Genomic DNA, 19719 nt, shown 5'->3' with positions numbered 1-19719 from the left:
CACAAAACCTTGCAATATGTATTTACCAAGCAGATATTTAATTTCAGATATTTCAGATATTTAATGGATTTGAAGTAATTAAACATGTAACAGCTCTTTCCATCTTCATTTTCAGTTTAAATTAAACAACAGTTTGCTTTGGTCCCACTTGGCTGTGGCGACACAAGTTCATGTAGATGTATATATATATGTGTGTGTGTGTGTGTGCATTATAGAAGAGGGTTTACTGTGTGAATCTATTTATTTTTGTTATTTGGAAATATTGCCGAAATGGAAATTTTGTATATCAAGGTTACATTTTATCAAAAGCTTGCTCTTAAATTTCTATTTATTTCTGAGTTGTAAGTAATTCAGTTTTCATGTACCTTCTCTCCTCATTTGCTGCTTTTATGAGACACTGGAAATACTTCTTTTTTCCAGTTGCAAGTCAGCTATGCATTGTGGGAACTGAAGCTTTAGTATTGACACAGTTAAAAGATACCTTTTCCTTAGAAACAGAAATGCTTGCTAGATGCTCTTGCTTTCCAAAGGATATAGGTTAGAATTGCAATGGTATAAAACAAAAAGTCACCTTCATGAAGCATGAAGCTTGCAGAAAATTTCCTTATCTCTACTCTTCATGGTTTTCTCTAACTGTAATTGGAAAAAAGAATTGCAAACTTTGTATAGCAATCTCATTTACAGGTATTTAAGTGTGTCACCATCAGATATTTATTCAGTACTGGAAAAGGTCTTGCAAAAAACCAGTTAATTTTAGCTTTGTGTATCAAAGCTATAGGTTTATTAGAATCATCAATAAGCAATTCAAAAATGTACTTTGTCTAAAAATAGTAGTTTGGAAGACTTTACAATTCCTATTCTTTTTTTCTTACCTCTTATCTAAATGCTTTAATTAATGTAGTTCAAGATGAAGCAATTGTTCCTTGATTCTCCAGGCCGGTGTATCCTCCAAGTTTGGTCCCACGTTTGGGAAATTTCATCAAAATTGTTTAGTATCAACCTTACTGATTAATCCTGTCAGGGGCAGTTCTTAATGTATGCTGCTATTGGCCCAGCTGTAAAACCCCCAGTGGGTGTATATGCAATAAATATAGTAATCTCAGAAACACAGATGTGATGTTGGGCGGATGTGCTAACTGTTTGAAAGGATCAGGCAATGATCAACTAGCCAGTTATCAACAGATGTACACAATGTCCTTGAAACAGACTCTGTTAGTTTAGTAAATTTGCTCTAGATTGTTACTGACCAGTTATAATGGTTGCAATGGTTGGACTTAAAGAATTTAATTTTATTTTCCAACCTAAGTGATTCTATGATTCTAAGACTGAATGAATGAAGATGCCAGCCAGAGAAATGAGGATTACTCTTGATTTTGATACTGTATTTTTGAAAATGGATGATGGAAAATGTGAAGATTAGACTTAAGACACCTCTTAAATTATGAACTTTCAGCCTCTAAGGGAGTTGTGAATATGGTTTTTGAGGGAATGCATATAGGCGAGACATAAACAAGAATTATTAAAATATATTCAACCTTATTTTCTTCCCTGCCATGTTGTTCTCACAGCTCAACTCATGTCATATGCTGCATTTCTCCACTCCAAGAATTTCAAGTCCCATCCTCCGCACCATGAGCCCTATAGCCTATCTGTCCATCCACTCGGACCCTCCGAGGGAGGCTGCCTTGCCAAGGAGTCAGTCAGCTGAGAGCCACTCCTCTTCCTCCCGCTCAACTGCTCGTAGGCAGCTTCCTGTCATTCCCTGTGGCAGCAAGCTCCCCCCTGTCATTCGCATCTCAAAAGCACAACCTGAGCAGGTGAATAAGCCTTGTCTTCATAGAAGCGACTGCACTGGAGCAGTCATCTGTAAAGTTTGACGTTTTCAGTTGCTCTGCACAGTCTGGTGGTAGGCATATGCCAGTCATACTGCTATACACAGCATCCTAAAAATGTTTTGAAAGATCGAGTTGGGGGAGTAAGAATGGATATTTTCCGGGAACAGAGTTGGGAATACTCGGTGAGGAAGATAATATTGTCCCACTTAGAAGAGGGGAATATTTAAGGAGCTGTTATACAGGTTGAGATCTGGAGCACAAAGCATCTTTGAATGTTCTGGAAGACAGATTAACTTCCTCTGAGATTTTCTCTTGAAAAAAGATAGGACTATAAAATCTTAAAAAAAGTATTTTTTTTGCTTAATTTAAAACCAAGAATGATGGATTCCTATAATCACAGTACCAGCTGAATTTCAAATTCGGAACACATATTAAAATTTGAACTGTCCTAAATTATTTTAATGTGACAAAAAGGGATCTAGAAACAGTCAGATTATTTCTTTGGAAATTAGCAAATAATAAAATTTTCCCCTGCTTACAGTATATAAGATAAAGATGGCAATTATCAGGGGTCACAGGTAATGAAAAATTACAAAAAGGCCACTAAAGAAAGGGGCCTTTTTACAGTTTTGTATTTCCAGTTTCATTTCACTATGAAAGATGAAGGCTTGCAGTCATTATTGAAGTGTAATTTTTGTATTACAAAAAATTATTTTTCTATCGCAAAAATATTGAGATCTGCTAAGTAGTGCGAGTTTGCATTGTTGGGTAAAGCAGTATGACATAGCATTAATGCATAAGACTAACATATCATCATCATTTTACCATTAATATTTCATTTGGATTATATTTTGTGTTGCCTTTCATTTCCAATGTATTTTCAGTATAAAAAGCTCTATATTACCAACAATTTTATTTTCTCAGTGAAGAATGAGCAGAAGTATTGATATTAAAAGTAATTCATTAAGCTTAGTTACTTTCAAAATTCTGTAGGATCATTGGTGTGTGATAAAAAGGTAAAATCCTGGCTGTTTTTTAGCTGAATATAAAGAAAAAAAAATCTGTGCTTCATGTATAAAAACAAACAGTAGCTCTCCAATGTTCATGATTGTGAACTTGATGGGCTACCGAAATACCAAATCTTCATGATGGCTGACATATTGAGCAGGGAAAGGGACCTAGGAGAACTTAACTCATTAGGAGTTAAGCTTCAGTAGTTTTCAGCATTGGTTTGTATCCTAGGATGCAAGATGACCTTAATTTCTGGTTGTTGGTTTGTTTGTTTGTTTCGTTTTTTTGGTTTTTTTTTGTCTCTATAGCTATGATTTAAGTTTTTCAATCAGAATCTATTGCAGGTGTAATTAGCAAACTTAGTAAAATGTGCACAATGCTCAGAAAAAGCAAGTTGGCTTAGAGTGTCTTCTCTGACTTCCTTAGTACCCAAAAAATAAATACAGCTGGAATATTAATAACTGCTCCAAAGTGATGTACTTTGTCATGTGTAGAAGACCTGGCATTGTGCCAGGTGCTGCTACTTGGTGGAGTGAACATTAAGCTTCTTCTTTCCTTTTACCTGGTAAGTGCCTGACGGCCGTGTTGCTTTTTGAGCTGTGATTTGAAAGTCATAACTGTGTTAAGAATTTCCAGAATTAATTAATTCTCGTAATTAATTAATTAAGAATTACCAGTTTGCCATTTCCTATGGAAACTACAAGCATGTGATTGTTTAGTTCATTCCAACAATGAAAGCCTCATATACTTTATGGCTCACTGAAGAATTCAAAAACTTTTGCAAGTCCTTCTCTTTTAGACATATTTTAAATATTGAAAAGATTTTCAATGTCATTCATGTTAATCTGTACAAATATTTGTACTGAATATATTTTCAAGTCTTTCCTGCTGTCTGCGATTTGGTTCAGCATTCATAACTAATGGATTGCAGAGGTCAGGGATCTGTACTGTTGAATTTAATTTGATGTATTAAGAAATAAGAAATTATACCTTTGTTTCTGAAATCAAGCAAAGTGACTTTCTTTCCAGATTTTTGATGAATGAGGGTTCAGGAGCTCTAACCTATCTTCCTGTACTTTGGTATCAGATAGAGGAGGTTGTGAAATCTCTGTATCTTCTCTGCTCACTGGTGCAGAGAGGCTCTAGGATGTAGGTTGGTCTATATTTGCTCAGTAGAGGACTCCTGTCTTGCCATACATAAATTATGAAAGAGTGTTTTGCTTCAGCTCTCCTTCTCCTTAGTTATTCAACTTGCAGCATAAAGAAAAGAGTGTGGTAGCATTACAGCTTTCAAAAAAAACCAGATGAATTCTTTGTACTTGGGTCTTGGTATACTTCTCATCTACAGCATGGTCAAATTGTAAAGCAAATCCTCTTGAAGCCTAACATTTTTCTTCCTTTCTGCAAATTTTTCAACCAGATGAGTTCTCTGCTCATTTAGAGAACTGCATTGTGTGAGGTCAGCGGTAAAGGTGATGTGAGTGCAGCAACTGCTGCCCAGGGCTGTGTGAGAAGCTACTGCTTAAGTAGCTGCAGTGCTAAATGTGCAGCTGTGTCTTAAGAAACAATCAAAATCAGTGAGTGCAGATTTTTATCTCTGGTTTCTCAGCTCTAATTCTCCAGTGAGATAGGGAACACCTGTTTTAGCCACAGCAGCAATCTAGAATACTTCTAAACTGGCTGCTCTACAATATGATACAGTCCTTAACAAAGGTGGATTCCAGTTTTGTCTGTCATTCAGGTGTATTTTCTTTTTTCAGTGTGCTTAATCAGGTATGTGCAGGGAGGCTAATTTAAATTTAATCATTTTATGGTTATTCATTGTGTTAGGGAAGGCTAATCTGTGTCTCTTGGGTTAAGCAATTAGAATTGGTTGGTACTTATACAAATATTTCTGTCTTAAAATTCTCAAATTTCTACCTTACTGGAGCATTTAAAAATATTTTGTAATTATATACTTTATAATTGTAATTATGTACTATATAATACTATATAATTAGTTACAAAATGCTCTGAAATCTTCCCACACAAGAAGCTATGGAAATGCAAGCCATCACTTTCATATTCATATCTAAGATGAGAAACAATATACTGATCTGAGTTGAAAAATTTACCTTAATTTTTAAGCATCTCACTGGAATTCAGGGACATATGGAAGAATAAGGTAAGACTTCTTGACATGTTCAGGGGTTATTTAGAGAAAGAATGAATATCCCTTATAATTGGTTTTTTTATTTTATTTTAGGTGTTTCAGGTTTATAAGCTGGGAGTGCACATAATTGTAATTTTTGCTCTTTTTATTAACTAATTTAGTATTTTTTGCTAGTCTGCAGTAGCAAGAAAATGAACATTTACATTGTTTTTCACAGTTAGCAATCCCTTTTAGACCACAAATAAACAAACAAAACCCCAAAGTGTTCTTTTCAAATTTGTCAGTGGTATTAACTTGTCATGTATGGTAGGATTGCTGTAAAACTCAGATAATTAACACTCTGGTTTAGAATTTGCAATATCATGAAGGGATACATTAGTCTAAAATCCTCTTCTGAACTTCATTTTCAAGACATGGCACTTTATCAAATAGATGTCTTCTTGAAAGAAAAGAGGGAAAAGGTGTTTGTGTTTCTGTTTGGTGAGTCTGTGTTTTTAATGCTGCCATGCTTAAAACCATAGTTTGTCTGTAGAAAAAAGGTTCTAATTTCAGATTTTACACAATTGTTATGCCTCTCATTACCTATCCTGATGGTAACTATATGGAGTCAGCATGAAGTTTAAGTTAGGTTCTTCCCTGTTTTATTCAAGACAGAAGTTCAAGGAGCTAGTCCAGCTTGTAGCTATGAGAACTGTTTCATACACAGTAGATTTGATTTTGTTGAGTAGGGAAAATGTGCAGATGATTACCATCATGACAGGGTAATTGTTAATAACTCTTAATTTTCCACTAAATTTTACCCCGACTTACTCACATTCTTTTAAGCAACTGGATGTTATATTGATAATGATGTTTCTAGAAGAATTTTCTTCCATACACTCTTTTTCTAATGCAAAAAAGTAAAAGTTTTTATTTTTTACTTTTATCCAAGTGTCAGATGAAATTGCTTGATACATAGGAATCTAAATGCTGCCTTTTCAGAGCAGTCTTTTGTCTGAAGGAAATTCTTCAGGCATACTTTTTTCTCATCTGCCTTTGGTGTAAAGAAGAACTAAATAGCACAGCATGTTAAATTCTTCCAATGGAAACTTTCCAAGTTGTAAATTAAGTAACTAAGAGTTGAGGATAAGCAGTCAGCACGAACAACTTAATTTTTCCCGAATAGTGTGTTGCTGTAGAGAACATTTCCATTTGTAGTGACAGAACCATTTTGGCCATTCTTCTTCTGCAGGTTTCTCTACTAGAAGCAGCAGAAAAGTGGTGAAGGTCTGAACTTAGCTGTGGTAATAGCATCCACATACATTGAGTGAAAAAAACCCAAACATACAAAAAGTTGTAATTGTTTAACATACTTGTGTTTCTGGCATCAGTGGTGCTTTTATGATTCCCAAAATTTGTAATCACAACTTGCAGTTATTCTTGTCTGTCCTTGAAGTTGTCTTTTTTTTTTTTTTAATTATTCTTTAAAAATGCCAATCCTATCCAAAACTTGTGCAATTTATTACATTTTTCTAACATCATAATTTCATTAGCATAAAATATGTAAAGATGTTTCAGGAAAGCTAAGTGGTCTGTGGGATTTCCCATGGAGAGCTGATTAACTCTGGGGTCAACAATTGTTTCCATGACAACACTTCATCCTATAATCATCTTGAAATAAATAGGTGGTTACAGTTCAGAACATAATGGCTAATGATTATTTCTCCTGTAATTAAGTTATAATTGATCTAATTAATATAATTTAAATTGTGCCTGTAGATAAGTCTACATACTGTCTACAGTATCATCCAGAAGATAATCTTTAATTTAGATGTATTTATTTCTTAAAATATTTTTTTTCTGTTATTAAAATCACATATGATTCTAGTGCAACTGTAATTACAAGGAAAAAAAATTCACTCCTCTGAACTGTGCATTGAGACAAATCAATGCTTTCTTTAAAAAGAACCATTTCTTTGGAACTCAAGAAAAATACTACAATACTGACCATTTTGATAGCTGTATCACAGGAGTATTATGTGAGTGTTATGAAATAATAGTCCGTAAGTGCTTCTGCTTTCCATTTCAGCAGTAAATTTTAAGAATGTTCTTCAGTTGGTTTATGCATTATATAGAAGTAGTTCCAAATTGAATGAGTACCTGTTTTAGTCATGTTACCAAATTAATTAGCCACTTATTAACAGTCACAGTCATTCTCTGAAAGGAATCAAAGATACTATTTTTAGAGCAATCAGTATTTGTCCTGTAGAGGATATAACTTTATGTTAAAACAAAAACAAAAACAAAAAAAAAAAAAAAAAACCAAAAAAAAAAACCAACCAACTAATTTTGTCTGGTAAGTGGTGTAGGAATAACTAAAAAGGGAAGATGTTTAAGGAATTCAAAAGTTAAACTGTGGCTAATAAGCCTTAGAGAAAGACTGTACACACAGATCTCTATGTTCTTTGTCCTCAAAAGCTACCTATCATCAAGTGAAAAGTTTGAAAAAGGAAGTATTTACACATCCTTACTTTTGAGATGCAATCTGCAGCCCTGGAGAACATGGTATTGAAACAAGCTTAAGACTGAGCTCAGTGGACATCAAATGTCCAAGTGATCTCTCCAAAATTTGAACCTTCTCTTCCAAGGATGATACTGCATTAGAATTTCCTGAACCCACTTTTACCCAAATTGAAGATCAGAATTTTTAAGCAAGCTGATAATTTTTGTTTGATAGGCCAAAGTAAGTTCCTCTGTCATATGAAAGCAAGTCCTTCAATGTAGCCTACCTTGAGCAGTGTTATCTTAGGGCAAATTCCGACGTACGTATGAAAACCTATGGGACAGTTCCCCTGTTTCATAGACCTTTTTTCTTGTTTGTTTTTTTTTTTTTTTTCCCCTCCAGTTTTAACCATTTTCCTTTCTGTGCAGAGTTCTCTCTAAACTGTTTTTTAATACTCAAGATTTAGGCACTAAATGATCTAATCATGGAAAGGTGCTTTTAAAGACAATTCTATTTCCTCTGTTATTTCTGTAGCTGAACTGATATTCTTGGATTCTCTCAGAAAAAAATGTTTTGAAATAAGAAACACTTCAGTAACTCAAAAGGGAAGTAATGTTTCTTTCAGATGAAAGAACCTGGACTGAGATTAAGAGGAGATGAGGAGTACTGTTTTGTTCAAACTAAGTTACCTCAGATTTTTGCTGAATGTACCGTTTTAATTCAGCAAACATGGAGGACTGTATTGGTCCAAACTTGAAAACAAATTATAAAGGAGACAAAAAGTAGACTCTTACTGCAGGTCTCTGTGTGGTTTTTTTTGTGGTTTGGTTTGGTTCTATTGCCAGTAGTACCAATGTACTAGCTCTTGCACAAGACTAGTAAGCTCAGCACTGTGTATAATTTCTTTAACAAAACCAAGTAAAATCTGTATTATAACATAGCAGAATCCTAGCAACACTCCACTAGTTGTCTCTTCTTCTCTAGGAGTAAATCAAGAAAGTGTTTTTAGCCAAACTCAGACTCCAGTTTCCACTTTCTGTTGAGTACAGATTGTGTCAGATTCATGAGGCTACAGAATAGAAAGGAACACAGAGTTGATTTCACTGTCCATGTAGAAAAAGATGTAATGGTAGCCCCCTTGATTTTTAAAATTTTTTGCTGTTTACACCAACTTACTCCAACCAATATCTATAAGCCAGAATGCTGGACTCCTCTTCATGTGAGAATGCATTCCTCCCATGTCTCCAGAGACAAAACTTGTGTATGTGCTCTCTCTTGTGTATGCATTCTCTCACCATCTCACCTCATGATTCTTGCATTTGTGTCTGTATAGTTGCCTGTCTTCAATGGGGAAGGTGAGAAACAACTCCATTTAGTTTTTTCCCTTTTTGATGAGAACTTAGAGGAAGTGAGTTTATGCGCTTCAAGCAGGGAGAGATATGAATGCAGGTTTCCCATTTCCTGGACATGTACTCTAACAATTAAGCTGTGTGCCAAAGACAGCACTCATCATAACCTACTGTTTTTCAAAGAGTATCTGACTTAATGATCTATACAAGTTTTAGGAGTGCTTTACATGTATCTATTTGATCAGGCCTGTTAAGTGATTTAGATATGTAAGTATTTACTTTTTGAATGTCTTGGTCACCTTAGGTAAGGAGATATCCTAACCAGAGTACTTAGTTAAAATGGGGCATAAGCTTCAGTAGGAAAAGTAATAACTAATACTGGATACTCAGAGAAGTTCTTTTTCCAGACAAAAATATATTAAGAGCATGGAATTTCTGAATCTAAATGTCACTGTGTTCTTTGTCTTCTGAATTTGTCTAAAAATATTGCTGTGTACTTGTTAAAATTTTTACATTTATATACAACTTATTCTAAGAGTATTCAAAGTAAAGTAAAAAAAAAAAAATCTGCCCATTAGATTGGATCTCATTTCCAGGGTGTTACCTGCTAACTGCAATTTTTCATTGACATTGTGGTTTTTTTACCTGTAATTCTGTCTTGGCAGGATAGACTATTTTATTTTTTTTCTGATTATCTACATGTATGTTATGAAGTTAGGTATTATTTGAACATTGTGATTCATAGGAATCATTATATAATGTATTTTGAAGATGTGGAACCAAAGCTGCTATTTAAAGGATGTTACTTTGTATAACATTCCCAAGTTTCTCACCTTTTTCTTTAATTTTCCAATGCAGATAACAATACCCAGACCTTCAGTGGCATCCACACAGTCTGCATCAGAGAGCTTTCACTATGGCCACCAGCTGGAGAGAAGAGAGCAGGATGGTCAGTCCGTGGAACACACTGTGGAACTTTCCTCTCCAAAGGAAAGTTTGCCAGGTTTGGTTGGGACAGAAGATGCACTTCCAGCTAGTGCCAGCAGACCAGATTTGGTACTTAATATTAGCGAAGAGGTGCTTGACAGGGGAGGACTTGTCAAAGAATCTGTCGGTGTCTTGGACTGTGACCAAAAGGACCTACCTGAACACAATGGGATACAGGAAGAGAAGGAGCTTGGAAATATTCCTGTGGAGGAGGCTGAGGAAGAAGGGCTCCCACTGGTTTCTGAAGAAGCCATTGAAATGCTAAGCAAAGAACAGAATTCTTCTTTGCCAGGAAACTCAAAATCTGCAGAGGAAGAACCTCTAACAAATACTGAAGCAGCTCAAGAATCCAAGTCAAGGCCTGTCTGTTTGGTGCCAAATCAAGATGAGGTTCTGAAGTCAATAGCACCTAAAACATCAGAATTGTCTCCCTCAAGACTTAATAACGCACATGTTAATAGACAGGCAAGCAAAATAGCAACCATTCAGGAAAATGGTTTTCATTCTGATAAGGAGGAAGTCCATAGCCAAGACCTGAAATGCCACCAAGTGGCCCTTACTACTATTTTGCAGCAGGAGAATAAAAAAGAGAAAAATGCTCCCAGAAATGGAGAGTTATTCCATTGCATTTCAGAAAATGAGAATTCTTATCGATCTAAGAAGGACTCTGTTAAATCTTCTTTTGTATTCAGGCAGAGTCGAATCCCAGTTTTAGCACAAGAGATAGACTCCATGTCAGATTCCTCTTCTGTTTCTGCAAAGGAAAAGCTTCTTCTAAAAAAGGCCCATCAGACAGACTTGGTCAAATTACTTATGGAAAAGAGACAGCTCAAATCTTTCCTTGGTGACCTCTCAAGTGCCTCTGATAAGTCACTGGAGGAAAAAATGGCTGCTGCTCCAGTACCGTTTTCTGAGGATGATGTCTTGGCTTCGTTTTCTAGATTGACACTGGACTCTCATTTCAGCAAGCATAATGAAGATAGCTCTTTATCTCCAAGCAGCCCTCAGTCCAGAAAAAGCAAGATTCCAAGACCAGTGTCTTGGGCAACCACTGATCACATCACCAGTTCAAGTTCAGCTCAGTTCTTTCCTCGGCCACCACCAGGAAAACCACCTACTAGACCTGGGGTAGAAGCTAGGTAATGCATAGAAAACAGAAATAGATTTTCAGGTTGAAATAGATTTTCAGGAGCTAGACTGCAGTTACTGTGCAGGTTTTAATGCTGTATAAGTTCCACCCTCTAACTAATTTAAAAAAAAAAAGTTTGGCTTCAATTCTTTGAGAAACCTTGCATTGTTAGAGAGTGAATGAGGAGAAGCTGTTACACAAGAATGAGCCTCGTTCACTGTTAAAACTAATACATCAATAGGTGTGTATTCAATATTTTGAAACCTGACAATCTATAACTAAATCTTTACACATTTTGTTAAAGTGGGATCACCTTCCAGAACTGCTGGTTATTTAAAAACCTATAGAAATTTTTAGGAGCGGTTGTATTCAGCCCCCTTGAAAATTAATCTGTTCTTAATGTAGACATTGTAAATATTTGGAGACTCCAGCCATCACCATTGAGTCAATTAGCTATGCTCAGATCATGTCTAAGTAAACCAACTAATTAAAGGAGGGCAGAGTGAATTTTAGAAGACCTCCCATTTGCCACGTCTATATGCAGACAACCACAATCTAGTTTTGTCGGTGTCTACTTTCCAAAGATAAGAATAATTTTGACACAGTAGTGCAAAATCCTTTGAAGGAAGTTGCAGCGGGCCTTGTGATCCCTTAAAATTGTGTATGGAAGTACACTGATGGTGGGCAGGAATGGATGTACCCCTCTGGAACGGCAATAAGTACTGCTCTTCAGTGCACTTCTTCCAACACCACCAGGAAATTCCCGTTATCCTGTGAACACTGAGGCTGCTTATGGAAGTGAGTTTATATAAATATAAATACTGTGTTGAGCTGAACAAGACAGAAGCCAAAGCCTAGATCCAAACACCTCTACCTAATAGGACAGTTGAGTTCCACATATCTGTTCAGCAATGCAAGCTCCTTCTTAGTTTCTAGTGATACAGAGTTTCTATTTGAATTTTAGTGAATAGGTGGAAATAGAAATAATCTTTCTTCATTTCTTCTTAAGGTTGCGCAGATACAGAGTCCTAGGCAGTAGCAGCTCGGACTCAGATCTTATCTCTCGTCTGGCTCAAATCCTGCAGAATGGATCTCAAAGACCAAGGAGTTCTACCCAGTGTAAGAGTCCGGGATCTCCTCATAGTCCAAAAACTCCACCCAAGAGCCCTGTCATCCCCCGCCGCAGTCCCAGTGCCTCCCCTAGGAGCTCCTCTTTACCCCGTACTGCCAGTTCTTCTCCGTCCCGGGCTGGGAGATCCCATCATGATCAGAGGAGTTCATCCCCACATTTTGGGAGGAGTAAATCACCTCCTAGCCATTCAGGCTCTTCATCTTCTAGGAGGTCCTGCCAACAAGAGCACTGCTGCAACAAAACGAGCAAGAATGGTCTGAAAGGATCTGGCAGTTCTTTCCACCATTCCCCAAACACTAAGACTTCCACAGGAAAGAGCAAATCAACTACTAAGCTTAGCAGATAGGAACTGGGTCTTGACAGGTATAAAGTCTCCTCCTAAATCTGATGCATGTTGTGTCTGTGTACTGTGTATTTAAAAAAATAATCAAAAAAAAAAGTATATTAAAAAAAAGGTGTTGAATCTGCACATTTTAAAGAAAGTAGCCATTGTAAACTATTCATGAGAAAGCATTCTGTGTAAATAAGTGACCAGGCTTTGCCTTAGAGCAGGCAGCAAGCAGATCCACAAGATGGGAAGTAGAGGCCAGGGTAAGAATGGCTGGGTAGTCACAGAGGTGCAATGTATTTAGAGTGAAAAAGTATCTTGAAGGTGAGTGTTTTAAAATGGTATTAATCTCGATGTGTTTAGTTTCCCTAGTTAGAAGATTTGGCCTAATTATTTAAGGCCTTGCATACTCAAGGAGTATGTAAGAAAGCCTGAAACAGTTATTCCCAAAATGATGTCCCTACTCGGGCGATAAGTACTGCTCAAGCATTTCTTTGCAGTTTTAAAAAAGCACACACTTTAGAAGATGATATTTCTGCCTTATAAATTTCTTCCATTTTGAGCTGCACTCACCTCTGAGTCACTGAGTGCTTATTTTCTCCCCTATCATGGCACAGATTTCTTGCCTAAGTATCATGTACCTTACCCCTTCTTGACACTGATGAAATTAAAAAAAAATAATATTTGACAAGAAGTTTTTGTACCAATATTATTTAGAAATTTGCTTAGCAGTAATTAGGATCCAAGAAGTCGATTCTCAGTTCTATATCATACAGTTTTCTGGGAGTCATAGTGGGGTTCTTCAAACCACATTTGGTAGGATTTAGAAAAACATTCCTTCCTAGGAAAAAAGAGAAATGAGTAGATGTATGTCCTTCACTGGATGTTGCAGATTCACAGTAAAATGCAATATAAGTTAAAAAATAAGAACCTTTCTTTACCCCCTTAATTCAACTGAAAAAACCCCTTTGTTATTGCTGACTTTCATTTTTCCATTAGTTATGGATCACTTAAACCACAGATCTTGCAATGCAGAGATGATTACCAATCAAGTTTTGGTTTTTTGGTCATTTGTTTTCTAAAAATATGAAAGATGAAACAGAGATGAGGAAATTGTCTACTTCATGAACTTGGTAGGTTAGGGGTGACTGAAATATACTTAACACCCTTATAAAATCTGGGTAAGAATATGAATCATCAAAGCAAAATATATGGAAAGAAATCTGAGATATTTTTATATTGGATTCTTGTAATTCAGTTTCCCAAATGTGTTTTTGATAGCCAAGCTTTGTTGACTCTAGTAAAGTCCATGGTGTTTAATTTCATTAGGTAGTTACTTAGTAACATGTGCTCTGCAGGAACCCTGTAGGGAATGAAAGGTACCTTTTGCTGTATTCAGAAAAGCATAGTGGGTCAAAATAGGGACAGAAAAGAACACAAGCCTGAGAAAGATTCAGCCAGCTCTCCTCCCTGATGATTCCTGTTGTGGGGACTCTGGATGCATAGGAGAATTGTCAATTACTGATCTGCTTGCTGTAGTCATATGCCTCTCCAGCCAGCATCTGTGTTTTTTTATTTAACCTCTGCCAAATGAATACCTTTGGATTTAAAAGGGAATATTTTTTCTCTGAGCTAACACATTCTAATGCTGCATCAAAGCTGCCCTAGAGCTGCACTGAATTTCACTTGCTTTGTCAGACTATGTTGATTTTTTTCTTTTCTTACTATGTATATTGTTTCCCATATGTAATGTAGCACAGTGTGGAACCTTAATTTCATTCAGGTTTCAAGCACTACAGATGAATGCAATAGGTAGGGTATACCTGCTTTTTCTGAAGAAACTGTACCATTGCAAAGTCCCATTCCTTTGTATTATATTGTATAATAGGTGCTATACCAATAATTGCATGTCCTCATGGTAAATTATATAATATAAATATTTATATATACATATATGTACATGCTTATATAAACTTATTCTTTCTCATTTTTCACTTGTAATTTATGGACCACAAATAATACAGTTCCCTTTCTGTTAGTTCCTGCATACTTACCTCTTCTATTCTCCCCCGCACCCCTGCCAAGAAAATCCGGAATGCACAAATTCTAATAGCCTTTATACCTTGGTACAAAATTGAAGGACTGCTGATTTCTCAACCAGCCAGTGTTTTGTGTTGCAGCTTGTTTTTTTTTATTTTATTTCTAATTTCATGTGCATATTTGCATATGGAACAAGAACAAAGACTCAAAAGGTATTTTTATTTTTTATTACAAATAGGTCTTACTCATTTTTATTTCATGATGTGAGTTCTTAATTGTGAATACTTGTCATATAGGAACAGTGACAGTCTATGAATACCTAACGGATGAATGTGACAACAACAAGTTCCATCTTTTCCTTCCTGTTTTCTACATGTTTCCTTATGGTAAAAAAGAATTTGGTCACATTGTGATGTTTTTGTCCTGGGCACTTGCTGGAATTATTTGTTAAGGTGGTTTGGCAGCCCATGATTATTTTTCCTTATTTCTGAAAAGTATTTATTATCATCATGTAAGTTTATTCCTACATTATGCTGTCAGTTTTCATAAGTACTAACTTTATGCATCGTTGCCTGAAAATGCTGAAGTTGAGGTGTTTATATTTTCTCTCTAGTATAACAGGATCCAGAAATGGTAACTGCTTCACAGGTGAGAAAGCATATAACACCTCTTTTATGTTGTCTTCAAAGTACAGCCTTGTCCATTGTTAGACATTACTATGTAAAATAAACCAATGCTGTAGAAATTCACTTGTACTTGAACTACTTGCCAATGTAAAAATAGTAAACTATGCCAAAAAAAAAAAAGAGAAATCAGTCATGATTGGTGACACAGGCTTCTTTTGATGACGAAAAAGGTAGAAGGACTATATACCCCCAGTTGCTTTTTTGCTGTAGATTTAACAGGATCTAAGGAGAAAGTAATGAAGATGTGAATGGAGGAACAATTGTGAATAACTTAGCTTGAACTACCTGCTCTTCTTGAGTTTTTTGTTGCTTGATACCTTTCTCCCAAAAGTTTACAGAAGTGCTTATTGTAGTCTAACATAGCAATCAGTTAATGTTATTAAGTAATGGTCAGCTGATCAACTCATACATAAATATTAGCTTAATATTTCTAGAGGGCCTATATAATCATTAAGGACTCTGTAAGCCTCAATATTTGAATGTGGAGATGGCTCTGCAGAAAATCACCAATGTACATGTGCGTGACCCTTGTGCAGAGTGTGTGTGAATAGCTTATGCAGGTTATCTGCAACACATTTTCAGGGACGGGGAAGATTTTTCTCCATTGTATAAAATGGCTGCCGTTACTCTGCATAGCACACAGCAGCTTATATAGGAATATTAGCTGGGAAATGATAAAATTCAAGGAGCTGTTACTTTGTCTTCTTCAAGCCGCCATTTCTTCGGAGGGCAGTGCAATGGAGCCATGACATGTAGCAGGTGCAGATGCTGCACACTCATTTCCTCTTTATGGTGTATTCTGTGTTGTGGCCAGCACTTTGGAGCATTTTTTAGAGAAACTGAGGCATGAAGCCTTTAAACTGAAATAGAACTTGAAATCACCAAACATTTCACACAGACTTTTGTGCTACAATATTGCATGGTAAAATCAATCTAAGTTACAATCTCAAAAATCAATATTAATTAACCTCTTTATTAATTACAAATGCCAATTACTACTTAGGTAAAACCCTGCTAGAATAATAGGAAGTGTGATACAGTAGAGCAACGTTGGCAAGTTGTATGATGCTAAGCACCTATCTACTGCTTGAGCAGGATCATTAAGTGTAGAAAATTTCACTGCTCAAAGGCAGGAGCAAGATGAGGTCTTAACTGCTTGTTATATATAATTATACAGGAGGCAAAGCCCTGCAGAGTGACACAAGGCATTCATTACAGCCACCAGCCACATCCTGTCTTGGGAAATCTGGACATATTCTTACCTTGAAGTCTGCATGTTTGAGATCAAGCTTTCTTGCATACCTCACTAAACAGTCTTGATGTATAAGAAAGGATTTGGCCCTATATATTTAAAAATAGCTTGAAATATTTTTCATCTGAAAAAGACTTGCTGGAGCTCTATCATCTACGATTTGTAGTATTATGGTATTAACTATTGCTGGGAAAACACAATTTTGATTTTATATATCTATATATAAATACACATTTGTACCTAAGTGTATCTACATATACACTTATATAGATACTGTATATTATATAGAAATATATATATACATACATACATATGTGTGTATATACATATAGATAGGAAGAGTCTCAGCTATTTCATCCTGTTCACTGGAATTAATTTACCAGAGTGAGCCAAGGCCTGTTTTGCTTTGATTTACTCTGGTCTCCTTTTCACCTACTGCAATGTCCCTGTGCCCTAATTCCAATTCTGTGTCTTTTTCATATTACAAGGCCTCATTCTATAGTCTGACTTGGGCAAAACTCCCGTAGTCCTTCTTATTGCAGTAATATTTATGCAATGCTTGTCTGTAATGCTTCTATTTTTTTTTCTCTTTGATGAGAATGTAGATAAAGTCAGATTTACAGTACAGTCTTTTTCCTGTAAACAGAATTTTTCTGTAATGAATTGAACATTTTTATGGAACACTTAGAGGCATGAATTCTGGCAAGAAGAATGTAATTATTCCAATTTCTTAAAAGGACCTAATGGAAAATGAATGATATGTGCCTCCAATTTTTATATATATCTTAAATGAGAGAGCAGTCTTCTGAAAAGGAATAGGAGAATAAAAGAGAGCTCAAAGTCAAACTTTCTCATACAGGCCTATAATACGTGGATTTTTTTCATGCAGGACTGATGCTGTGAGGTGACAAGAGCCGTCTGTCTTGTCATTCTCAGTGAGTCAGGGTCTGCTTAGGTTAACACCAAGGTATCTGTGGTGCATTCTCTGTATGCTTTTACACTTTTAGGAATGGTCAGAGAACTGTCGGCTGGATAAAGGCCTTGATTTTTATCTATGATTCCTCTCTTCAACTGGTGAAAGCTTTGGGTGCTCGTTGGATGGTGAACATGGCAGTGCTAGGTTAGCAGTGGAACTTGGATCTTGGGGGTGTTTTCCAACCTTGATGATTCTATGATTCCTCTTTCTGGAATTTATAGAACAGGGCATAATATTTTTATTCAACTTCTTTCAGCTAATCAAGTAGGCAGTGAACTGATTGGGTTTTTTTGCTGTTTTGCTTTTGGCTCAAATGTCTTTTGTTGTAATTAGTACCATTTTTGGATACCAGGAATGCTGGTAAAAGGAAGTGAGGTTCAATGTTTTTACTACATGCAATACACAGGCATAGGTCATACATTTCTTAGCTAATCAAATTGCATAAACATGCACATCACATAAGAATACCTCACCTGTCTGCTTGAAGCCAGTTTTCCTTCTCCCTACACATAATATTTGTGAAAGAAATTATATAAAATCAGCTTGGCTTATATAATAATTGTCAGGAATTATCTTATGATATTGTCAATTGTCGAAATTTTTTAATCACTAATTTTCATATGGTTTAAATAATCAGGCTTTTAAATATATATCTTTAAGGAGGGGTTTTTGTTTGGCTGGGTTTTTTAAGGAAAAATGTACAGGAGTCCATTGTTTCAAAGACTGATGTATTAAATATACAATGACTCTTGCCATCCAGGTGTGAACAGGTAGGCTTATTTTACTCTCCATTGATGATAACACATTCTCTCTCAAAAATAATAAAGACAAACCCAAATGCTATGCTCCTGTTTCTCTTCTACATGAAGAGCTTGGACCCGTGAGAGTTCTTGCTGTTCTTGTGCAGGTGCAACTTCATTAAAATCAGTATAGGGTCCTGTTTTGTTAAGGCTTTTTCCCCTGATTAGGGACTGAAAACATAAACTCACTCTATAAATATCACATTTGCTCTTGCTGTATTTTAAATTGGAAAATGTTAATTTTTTTATTGTTGTTATTATTATTATTACATGACATGACATACCTCTGGATCTCTCCTTTTCTTTCAGAATTACTGTTGAGGCTTTGGCCAAGAGTACAATGTGGTTTCTTTTAAAAGAGTACCACAAGTGGGCTACTCATGTGAGACCCCCATCATCTACAAGTGTCTGTGGGAATTCAGCTGGAATTAATTTGATGTTTGTTTTGAGATCACTTGATCTTTGACCTTTTATGTAAAGGGCCTATGGTAACAGCAGAACAGCTTGCTCCAAAAGATGCAATGTAATTAATTTGGTCTGCCTGGCATCAAATACTTTTAAACCTGTATCTGCTGCATGGCAGGCATGGTCATAAAGGTTTGATGGAAAATGAAGTAGGATTTTTTTGACCATTTCACATCTCTTTCTTCTGACTGGAGGTCTGGATTTGTTGCCAAGCAGCTTTCTCTGCCTCATCTTTACTTTCATTGGCTAGAAAGCAAGATTGGAAATTCTTCCCCAGCTTTTAACTTTCTTTTCTATAGAGTCAGCCTAGACTCAAGTTGCAGTGCTTGTGTTAACAGATGCCAATTTTCAAATGCTTTCCTATGAATATCCAAACTAGTAAATTAAGGAAATCACCAGCAATGCCTTTAGACAAGTACTGACTTTTTGAAGTGGCCAACCAATGGCTGCTAATCTAAAATCTCTGGGCAATATCACAAAGAATTAATTCTGTGCATTAATTAAAAAGACAATGTTGTAAACCCCATAAGAAATCAAGTACTCGATAGTAAAGTCTGCAGTGTGATTAAATTAAGTGGAAAGTAGTTCTGAAATTGTTTTTTACCATTGAGGAAGACAAATGTTGAGTCCTTCAAATTCTCTTACTCAGTAATTGCAATTCTCTTCCCCTCCTTGGAAATCCTCTAAGCCATTCTTTTCATTTAAGTTTGCTCAGACACCCAAGAGCATAAAGAGTTAATGCCCTTGTAATGGTCATTTGTACATAAAGTTGTAATTATTTATTTTCTCATTTGTACCATATCAAGGCTTTGTACAATGTTTAAGTTTTGTTTTCAAATTATTTTGTATTTTATTTTTATAAACTGGTTCTAAATAAAATATTCATTCAGCATGCAAAACTTCAATTCTTGATTGTGTTTGTATAATGATTCATTAACTTATAAATATTTAGCTGAAATATTTTTTAGTGTTTTTTACTACTGTAACCCTGTAATTTAAACGGATAAAGTGCTTCAGCAGTGATTTGTTTTTTTCTCTGTTTCAAGAAAGTAAAAAGCAAGCATGTGTTGGTGCTACTGCAACATGAATCAGATG

At 35.8% G+C, this 19719-nt stretch overlaps 1 protein-coding gene across 2 annotated transcripts in view; it reads left to right on the top strand.

Annotated features, from left to right (window-relative positions):
* Window positions 1–13057, top strand: part of TTBK2 (tau tubulin kinase 2) — a 73324-nt gene extending 60267 nt beyond the window's left edge. The window contains exons 14-16 of one of the 2 annotated variants that reach the window (XM_041400683.1): window positions 1569–1817; window positions 9688–10955; window positions 11955–13057. In XM_041400683.1, coding sequence (XP_041256617.1) covers window positions 1569–1817; window positions 9688–10955; window positions 11955–12423 — 1986 coding nt within the window. In that variant the 3' untranslated portion in view covers window positions 12424–13057. The remainder of the gene's footprint in view (window positions 1–1568; window positions 1818–9687; window positions 10956–11954) is intronic. The other variant, XM_041400771.1, reaches the window with a different exon arrangement.
* The last annotated feature ends 6662 nt before the right edge of the window (window positions 13058–19719 follow it).

This window comes from Onychostruthus taczanowskii, unplaced genomic scaffold, assembly GCF_017590055.1.
Source record: "Onychostruthus taczanowskii isolate IOZ18803 unplaced genomic scaffold, ASM1759005v1 scaffold1, whole genome shotgun sequence".
Taxonomy (NCBI): domain Eukaryota; kingdom Metazoa; phylum Chordata; class Aves; order Passeriformes; family Passeridae; genus Onychostruthus; species Onychostruthus taczanowskii.
The sequence above is the reverse complement of the archived record's forward strand: the minus strand, read 5'-3'. Positions and strand labels throughout refer to the sequence as shown.